This window comes from Triticum urartu, chromosome 5A, assembly GCF_056163025.1.
Source record: "Triticum urartu cultivar PI428250 chromosome 5A, HENAU_Tu73, whole genome shotgun sequence".
NCBI classification, from domain to species: domain Eukaryota; kingdom Viridiplantae; phylum Streptophyta; class Magnoliopsida; order Poales; family Poaceae; genus Triticum; species Triticum urartu.
Genome location: NC_141877.1, coordinates 16,416,103 through 16,426,076, shown reverse-complemented (window position 1 = coordinate 16,426,076; position 9,974 = coordinate 16,416,103). Strand labels below are relative to the sequence as shown.

The 9,974-nt window shown below is 42.3% G+C and overlaps 1 protein-coding gene across 1 annotated transcript; it reads right to left on the bottom strand.

The window, feature by feature from the left end:
• Positions 1-8,564: 8,564 nt before the first annotated feature.
• On the bottom strand, positions 8,565-9,436 carry LOC147967507 (uncharacterized). The gene is made up of 3 exons (XM_087522481.1): positions 9,161-9,436; positions 8,929-9,075; positions 8,565-8,837 (listed from the first exon to the last, which is right to left on the bottom strand). The coding sequence occupies exons 1-3, from the start codon at positions 9,434-9,436 to the stop codon at positions 8,565-8,567; spliced, it is 696 nt and encodes a 231-aa protein (XP_087378607.1).
• Positions 9,437-9,974: the final 538 nt, after the last annotated feature.

Below are 9,974 nucleotides of genomic sequence, written 5' to 3'. Positions count from 1 at the left end.
TTGGTGGCGAGCTCCATTTCTGACAGGAATGCAGCTGCTACCGGGTTGGAGTTGACAAATCTGGGTTTTTTGGTAATGCAGGAGTGTATAAGGAAATATCACTATATTTTGTTTTCCTCCAATATTTTATTTCAGAGTCACATACACTAGGTACTACTCCTTCCGTTCCTAAATACTTGTCGGCATTTCAACAAGTGACTACATACGGAGCAAAATGAGTGAATCTATACTCTAAAATATGTCTACATACATCTGTATGTAGTAGTCATTTCAAATGTCTAAAAAGACAAATATTTAGGAACGGAGGGAGTACAATAGAACATATTAACGATACAACATTGGACCTTTCACATAATAATTCCTAAGGCAGGTAGATATATATATATATATATATATATATATATATATATATATATATATATATATATATATATATATAGGACTAGCTACACACAGTTTTGCTAGCTAAGCATGCAATAGGTGTGTTGATCAAGTCATTCAAGAGGTGTTTTATCGTCTCTCTTTTATCATGTGATCATTCTATTCCTATATTTTGTTTCCTCTTGCAAAAACACAAGAAAAATAGTGAATACTTCATGAAAGAAGTTCAATCTCAATCACAGAGGAACAATGATAAGCCCATGATGTCAAGCTTATAAATACTTCCATTTAGGCCTAGGTTTTGTTCAGGACTTGCGATTTGCAAGTGCCAATTGCATGTGCAAAATCTATCAGCTGAGAATTCTGGAATATTGGAGGAAAACAAGAGATGAAGAGCTACTACGCGGCAATTTGAATCTTTAGATTGGCGATGCAGCCATGTGCCACAGAATGTTTACTGTACTTGCTAATATCTGAACGGTCGAGTAAATAGCTAATGCTTGGATATTCTATATTAGTACAAAGTGAGAATAATTGATATTTGTGTTTTGCACTCCTACACAAAATTGCAGCTGGGCGTCTCTGTGAACAAACATGACGGATTGCATTCAGAGCTGATTTTTTTTGACCGGAACGACAGGTGCTCTGCCTTTTCATTATAATAGGGGAAAAACTATACATACTGAGAGTTTCAGCAAGATTTTTTTTCAAAAGTAGCATATTTTTTATAGCAATTTCGGAAACTAGCAGTGTCGATACGTTATTTGCAAAACTAGCAGCCCGTCGATCAACGGTTGGCCGAAGTGGACCTTTTCGGCCTGCGGAAGCCCGAAGTGACGTCTTCGGTTAAGCCAGGCCGAAGTGTGCGCGAACTGGGCCGAAGACGGGCCTCTTCGGCCAGCCAGCGATCGAAGACGGGCCTCTTCGGCCAGCCAGCGACCGAAGTGGTCTTCGGCTAACCAGTGGCCGAAGAGTTACGGATAAGGCCCGAACGGGTCTTCTTTCTCCTCTCGCTGTTCTTGCTCTGTCTCTCTCGTTCCTCTCTGTACATCGCCCCCCCTCGCTGATCTCTTCGTTTCTCCACCTATTTTCGAATCCAAAGCACAAAAACGGTAGATCGTAGCCATCTCCACCGGCCTACGGTCATTTTTTCCCAATGGGATAGCTATTTGTGCGTACAAGTGAGGTGGAGTCATGATGGGGTGAGGAGGAGGAGAAGCCATGGTGGGCTGAGGAGGAGGAGGCGGTTTGGCTGGTGAGGAGGAGGTGCAGCTTCGTGCCGCCGAGGGGGTGGCGTTGGTGTTGTCTGTTGGTGCAAGTTCTTCGTGAGGTGGCCACACGCGTCGAAGGTATAATAATCACGCGTCACATTTTATTAGTGTTAATTGGTTTGTGTTGGCATTTTAGCGGATAGTTAGTGTAGCCGGTAACAATTTGTTCATTGTGATTAATTAGAAGGTGGCAATGTCTGACAGGTGAAAATGTCTGTATCAGTAAATTTGACTGTTTACTATGGCCCTGGTAATGTTCGATATAATGAGTTGGGGGTTGATCTTAGCGAGTTTAAAAATGGCGTCATGACACTTTCAGATCCGGACAGAGTGGACATTAGACAGTTGAAGCACTGGTTGACTGCTAGTTTTGGGTTGGATTCTGAAGTATGTTCCGTCAGTATTCATGCGTTGTGGACCAAATCCTGTAAAAATGTCAAGTGGGAGTTGATGCCGATAGATAGGAGCCAGCATTGGTTGACCCTGTTAAGTCGTTGCCGAGACCGAAGAATCCACCCATATGTCCTAGTGCAGCCAGTGGCGAAGGAGGAGAATACTGTACAACTCCATGTGGGGCATGAACCCGGCCAGGGTAGTCGAGTTGCTAAGGAGATTCATTTATCCGGGTCACAGCCACCGGATGTGGATCCTAGCCAAACCGAGAAGGAGTCAGACTACATGTTGGACAATGTTTGTGGTCATGATACTGGGCAGAATATTCAGTCGATAATATTAGCTGGTTCTGGTGTTGCTGATGGGGATGAGGAAGGCGATGAAATGCAGAGGGTGATGGAGGAAGAGGACGAGGATGGATATGCGGAGGATCTGGATTCTGAAAATTCTGAGGATGAAGTGGAGGTACCGATTCCTTCTGCATGGAATCAGGACATATCCACCGGCCTTACTGTGAACGATGGCCATGAGACTCCATGGCAATATAATCTGAACCAAGTCCAGATAGGGGCTATGTTTGATACAAAGAAAAAAATTGAAGTATGCAGTGATAAAGTGGGCTATGTCTACTCAGAGGGTTTTCCGGACAAACAGATCAAACCCAACAAACTATACCGTGAAGTGTGTTGAAATAGGTTGTCCTGCGAAGGTCCACGGGCACGTGCCGAAATATAACATCCACTGGGTTGTCACGAATGTGGTCCCACATAATTGTGTGAGGAAAAACTTGTTGGTTCGTTATCCAAACCTGACTTCAACTCTCATTGCGCAACTCATGTATACTGAGATAGTGGAGAAAAAAGATATGGAAGCAAAACACATCCAGACACCAGTGAAGGTCAGATGGAATTATAACATTCCTTATGGGAAGGCTTGGAGGGCTAAGCAGAAGGCTATGGAGGAAAGGTTTGGGACGTTCTTTGACTCATATGATAATGTTGTCCGTCTCCTGGATGTACTGAAGGAGAGGAATCCCGACACTTATGTTAACGTACAACATACAAGGTTGCTGAGTATACCAGGTTTCAAGGTGTTGAAACGAGTATTCTTCTCTTTCGCTATGTGCATTGAAGCTTTCCGGCATTGTCCTCTGTGATGTTTGTGGATGGTACATTCCTGACTGGTCAGTACAAAGGGCAAATCCTGACTGCCATTGGTGTGGATGGAAACAATCAAATCATTCCACTTGCCATGGCATTTGTGGAGGGTGAGAACTTTCTGAGCTGGGTGTGGTTCTTTCGGCAAGTGAAAATTGCCATCGAGAAGGATCGACCAAATGTGTGTGTCATTCATGATAGGCATGCTGGTATATTGAAGGCTGTGAAGACACTAAAGAATCCAACAGTAGACGAACCAACACCTTGGAAGGATTTGTAGAGCCAGTGGTGCATGCGCCATCTTGGGGCTAACTTTTTCTCACAGTTCAAGAACAAGAGGTTGATGAACTTGTTTAAAAAATTGTGCAAGCAGAACCAGGAGCATAAATACCAATTTATTTGGTCAAAACTTGATGAGTTTACTAAGAAGCAGGTCCGTGCCAGGAAGAAAATGGAAAAAGACCAACAACAATTAGCAACACTCATGGCGGAGCTAGAGGAGCCAGTTGGTCTTTGTGACTTGCCAGCAATTGACCCTCCTAATACTAAGAGAAAGAAGGGGAGGGCAATAAAGGATTTTTCAGAGTGGATAGAGAAAGAGCCTCTATGTGGGTCTGAACAACCACCGTTGCACTACGGTATTCGCTTGCGCCATTGTTTCAGACGAGACTGAGGCTACATATGTTTGGTTGCTTAACACGTTCTTGAAAGCTAACTGTCAGAAGAGGCCCAAATCTGTAATTACAGATGGAGATGCAGCGATGATAAGGGCTATTAGGAAGGTGCTTTCTGACGTGTGGCATCGTCTATGTTCATGTCATATTGAAAAGAATATGCAGAAACACCTCAACCACAAGTCATTGAAGGAGTTTAGGGCATTATTGTACTATGCCACTACACATAAGGTTTTTGAGGAGAGATGGGCCGCGTTTGTGCGCAAATGGCAGACGGAGAAAACGAAAACATGGCTCCATAGGATGTACAGGAAGAGGACGCTTTGGGCTGCATCATATTTGTCTAGTGGGTTTTTCCTTGGTATGCGCAGTAATCAGAGGAGTGAGAGTCTGAACTCCAGCCTGCACCTTCATCTTGACTATGGTATGACGATCGTTGACATGATTGTACACTACGAGAATTGTATTGTTCGCCTCCGTGAGAATGAAGCTTATGATGATTACACGGCCTCACAGACTCTTCCAGTAACAGTGACTGAGTGTCAGGCCATTGAGTCGTATGCTGCGAAAGCATTCACGCAGACAAACTTTTATATGTTGCAACAAGATATGAAGAAGGTACAGGAGCTTGAGGTAATTGATAGACTGACAGGGACCGATAGTCAGAGATTTGTGGTTGCGTGGAAGAATAACAGGGATCACAGATTTAATGTGGACTATACGCCAGGTAACTCGGCAGAAACTATAAAGTGCAGTTGTCGAAGTATGACTCGCAAAGGGCTTCCTTGCAAGCATATTATTCATGTATTGAATGCACTGAACTTACCTGTGATACCCAAGTGTTGTGTCCTACGAAGATTCTCAAAAAAAGCACGAGCTGGACTGCCCGTGAAGCGCACCAGCGATTTGTTTGCGTGGGGTTGGTCGAGTGGTGAGGACAGAGCTAGATATAGTGAGTTGACCATCAAATCTTCAGAAGCATGTCATGTCGCATGCAGTAATCCTTTCTTATTCGACAAGTTGATGGCAGCTCTGGATGATATTATAGTGAATAAGGACATTCAGGGAAATGAAGATGATATTCAGCGAAGCTTCGTGAACAATAATTCATTTGAGCCTAACCGAGATCATATTCTGCTTCGTGATCCAGTAAAGGTTTCCACCAAGGGCGCACCTAAGCAGAACAGTAGAGGTCACGGTAAGGGTGGCCCAGATGTGACAAAAAATGAGAGGCCTAAAGCATTTGACGAGAAATCTGGACGAAAATGTAGCATATGCAGCGGCTCAGGTCATAACAGGAGCACATGCAGCAAAAATGAAGAGTATGTCTATTATTTGCTTATGTCAGTTTTGTTGTTTCATTAACGGTGCATTGATTCTCATATTTTTTGTATGCAGCAACTGGGCTTGAACACAGAAGGTGAGGACGGTGCATCTGTTTTACTACTTCCATTTGTACGTAATTGTATGTCTTTTTGCTTTGTTTATGTTAGTTCCGTTGATTCATCTACCGTACATTGATTCTTATAATTTTTTATTTATTCTATGCAGTAGCTGGGTTTGAAGACTCAAGTGAAGACGATGCAAGTGTTTTACCTCTTCCATTTATATGAAAAACATTTGTTAAATTTATGTTTGTGTTGAGTATTTTATATGTGTGAAACAAGATTATTGCCTACAGAAGACCGTTGTCATTTGAGACTTGTTATTTTCTGTCCACTACAATAAAATTACTGTGGTGACAATTGTTATGTTGAGACATCATTGTTGTTGTTATAAATATTCACTATTCATTGTTTATATTATGAATTCTGCATGTATTTACTACAGTCCCGTCGGCTGTCAAATATATTAAAATAAGAGAAGTACTCTGCGAACCGTTGTTGAAAAAAAACTGAAAAAAATGCCCGTCCGTCTCCACAGCGTGTCTTAGTAAGCCCGTCGTTATCAAACCCAACGGGCGACTACAACAGGCGTTTCGGAGCACGTCGTGGAAACCAGGCCCAACAGGGCAGCATCGACGCGACACATCGACGGGGTAGTAATCAGAGGAGTTCAATGTGCCGACGGGAGCTGAGTATATAAACTGGTCGTTGTCGCCTTCGGCCGGCGAGGTGGGACTAAACTAGTTAGTTTCCCTGGCACGGCGTCTCAGCGGGGGTAACTGGGCCGGCCCACGGCGCGTCGAGCCGTCGAGAAGACCGCGCCGTCCATTGCCTTTTTGGGCCGGCCCACGTCGCGTGTGGCTGTGTCCACGTCGCCCCGCGGCCGACGCAAGTTTAGTCCCACCTCGCCGGCCGAAGGGGACGACGACCAACTTATATACTCAGCTCCCGTCGGCACATTGAACTCCTCTGATTACTACCCGTCGATGTGCCGCGTCGATGCTGCCCTGTTGGGCCTGGTTTCCACGGCGTGCTCCGAAACGCCTGTCGTAATCGCCCGGTGGGCTTGATAACGACGGGCTTACTAAGACACGTTGTGGACGGGCAGGCAATTTTTTTATGTAAAATATTTTTTACGCATTTCTAAACTAGACTAACACCCAGTGTGCTGTAAACCAAGTTTTTGCTAACAAAGTAACACGCAGTGTGCTGCCATAGTTTAGTGTACAAAAACTTAACGACGACATGATTACATGATTACATATAACTATTCGGCAACAAAAAAATCATGTAAACAAAAAAAGACTGATTATATAATATTTATGAAACAAAATATCATGTGGACATAAAAAACATTTGGAAAAGTGCCGAGTCTATTACATATAACTATTCGGAAGCAGAGTCTATTACATAAAATTTATAAGCAAGTGCGCAAAGCGTTTGGAAAATATAGTCCTCCAGTACCACCCAATCACATGCAAAACTCCTCCGTGCCGCATTTATTTCTTCTTCTTTGATATCCGAATAACTTTGTTTTTCACTTCATCAAGCTTGTTTCTTTCCGAAAAGATAAGTTTGCGCAATCATTAACTCTCTCGAATCATCAATTGAGCTCTGAAAAAAAATGGTGTTAGCACAACGTTCGTTGTACATCGTAGTCTAAACATGACTTGCGTACATGTGAAATAAGCTTGTCCATTTGTCACCATCCCAATATTGAAAGCATCGAAGGAGAAATATTCCACACGAATTCCTAGTGCATACAATTTACGAAGATTAAATATCTACTGTACATACAAGACCGACATTCTGTCAGAGTAAGAACTCACCCATCATGTTGTTTTGGCATGTCATACGTTTTAATAGGCCAATTGGAAACATCCGGATAATTCATAATTCCGGTTGCATTTGCTTCTTGGATATCTTCTGCTAGTTGTTTTCTCTAAAGATATAATAAACATGGTGGAAAGAATGTCATTCAGTGTACTAAAGAAAACGAATGTTACCAAATGCACATTTGAAAGTTAAACCTACCAGGTCCTCAACGAGTTCTCTAGTAACACTGTCAAGTTTTTCGGTCATCAACGAGTCAAAAACCTGAAACTCTCTCTTCCCGCTATGCATGACGACAGTAATCCAGTGATTATTTTGCTTGTTTAGAGGAATGTAAGTCTGCATCACAAGGACCATAAAACACAATCATCACATACTATCGTATGTATGTACCGTGTTAACAATCAAACTTACCTTTGATTTTTTGAAATACTCGTCCTCACATCTGTTCACGTGTCCATTACTATGCGACTCTGCTTCATAATCGTTACCGGCGGTCTTCTTTCCGGATCTAATGTGAAGCAACCAATGTATCCTCCAAGTTGTCAACATGAAACGATCATCATTAACTTTGTCGACCAAAAATGATGAGTATGCATTAATTACCTATAAATATTGTGTTAGATTTAACAATGGTATTTTCGAATCAATTGTAAAACAATATATGAAATTAACTTACGTCGCCACTTAGCCACTCATGGTTAATAATCTGACAAGCTCTCCGCACAGTGAGACCTTCTTCCATGCCATCATTGAAAATTTCTGTTTTGGCATGTTTTTGTGAATGCTCATGCGCGCGCACGTACTTGATGGACGCTTTCACCACATCATACTCATCACCAGATTTGTTAACACCACCATTTTGGAACAATTCTGTAACACACAACTCAAATAATTATAAACGCAAATACATAAATAATTATTACGCAATAACAATTAGAAACACAAAAAACTTACTTCCTTTGGCAGAACGTTTTGCACGTTTGTTCGGTTTAGGGACCACATAAGGAGACTTGACATGTTGTGATCCTTTGCGCTTGCGCCTGCCAGTAACCTCCTCCACTTCCTCTTGTACTCCTTGAGAACCAAGCAACGCATGCGATGCGATTTCGTCCGTCTCTAAAGATGTGGCAGCTTTTTCATCTGATACTTCTGGTACTTGGATAGGATCATCCATATCACCCTTGAAACTATCGCAGTACTCAGGTGTGCAGTAAAAAGGTGTGTTTCCACTAGAAGTTACATCAACGCCGTCATCATCCTTTTGCAAATTCATTTTGGAAGGTGTGCGGAACCGGTCTGAATCATCTTTTTGATATACAAACTCTTTTTTTGGACGTCCACCATCGTTTGAAGACTCATTAATGCCTCCGTACAGATTCTCTTCGTCCTCTTCCAGGTTACTGGGTTTGTAGGAGACGCCGGTTTTGTTCAGTTTCTCAATCATCCTCTGCAAGAAAACATTTCAACTTAGTTCTTCAATTCAGTGATGGACATTAAAGTGACGTGCTCAAGTGTTACCTGTGCGCATAACTCTGGCAAACAAAGCATTTCCTTCCGAAGCTCATTCATCTCACTCAAAATCCGGTCCATAGTAGGCTTCTGGCTCGAAGCCTCCGAGGTACTGCCCTCTTTCCTCGTTCCAGTAACGTTAGATTTTTTGCTACTAGCTTTCTTGGTTTTTTGAGCTTCTTCTTCTGCAATTTTTTTTAGCCTATACTCCTCTGTAATGTTGTCATCAATCTACAAGTGCAACAAGAGAATTATACATACAAACCATATGCACACTTTACTTTATTTCATAAATGTAAAAAAACATGATTACTAGGATTACCATCCCAACACCATGACCATATTCATAGTCGTATTTGTCTCTTCTCACAGCCATATCTTCCGTCCAGTTCCTCATCAGCGGGCTCAACAATGCCAACGGATCATATTTTGGACCGGTGATTGGTTGCACCTTCTCGCAGTATAGGTACTGCAAAACACATAAACTAATTAAATTACATGTTCTTCCGTGACATTTTATAACAAAAGTGTTGAAATTAATAAATACAACGTACTTGCAAAAGGGCGAGGTTCCCCTGGGGCCACTGCCTAACATGGCCGTCCTGCAGAAGCTTACCAATCTCCGATAAACAGAATCGTGAAGTGAATGCATTCCAGTTGAACTTCCTTATCAACTTAATATTTTGCACTAAGGCACAGTATTTTTTCGGAACGTATTCATGAGACACTCGAGCAATTATAGTTCCTAAGAGAACTAGAAATGCCATCCGAATAAAGTCATCATCAGTGCTCTTATTCTTCACAATCTTTTCTATGAGATCATCAATCATGATCTTACCATTTTTCTTGCTAACAAAACTAACAGGTATTTTTTTGGTTGCCTTTTCTCCTTCAGTACTAAGAAACCCAAAAACATCCACTCCATTGTTTTTCCAACCAAATATGGAGTACACATCATCAGGCCTTAGTGAAATAAGAGCTTTACGTCCAGCAGTACTTTCAGAACTCTCTTCAACCATGAATTTTTTGCTACTCGGATTGTAACCTTGGAGTAAAAAGTGAAGCAAAAAATCACGCATCTTTATCGATGGTATTCTAAACATGCCTTGCATATCCGTTTCATAAAACCTGAATTTCTGACTGGGTGACAGTTTGTCAACTAGGCTAACCCACTTTTGAACAGAACATGGAATCACACCGTCGATATTCATACTGCATCAAATAGATTTCTGTCACATACCATCATACTGCTATGAGCCTCGTCGTATAAAAAACTGGAAAAAAACTTACACGACGGCGACGGTGGGAGAGGCACCGGCGGCGTATAGAGGGCGACGGGTCAGGTCAGGGCAGGCCGTCGCGGCCGCA

What these genes read in the sequence shown, in the direction of transcription:
- LOC147967507 (XM_087522481.1), bottom strand. Translation starts at nt 9,436, where the DNA reads ATGATTGATGATCTCATAGAAAAGATTGTGAAGAATAAGAGCACTGAT. An exon ending in GGAACCTCGCCCTTTTGCAA is followed by an intron (nt 9,076 to 9,160) that starts GTACGTTGTATT and finishes TGTGTTTTGCAG; the next exon opens with TACCTATACTGCGAGAAGGT. An exon ending in ATGGTCATGGTGTTGGGATG is followed by an intron (nt 8,838 to 8,928) that starts GTAATCCTAGTA and finishes TTGCACTTGTAG; the next exon opens with ATTGATGACAACATTACAGA.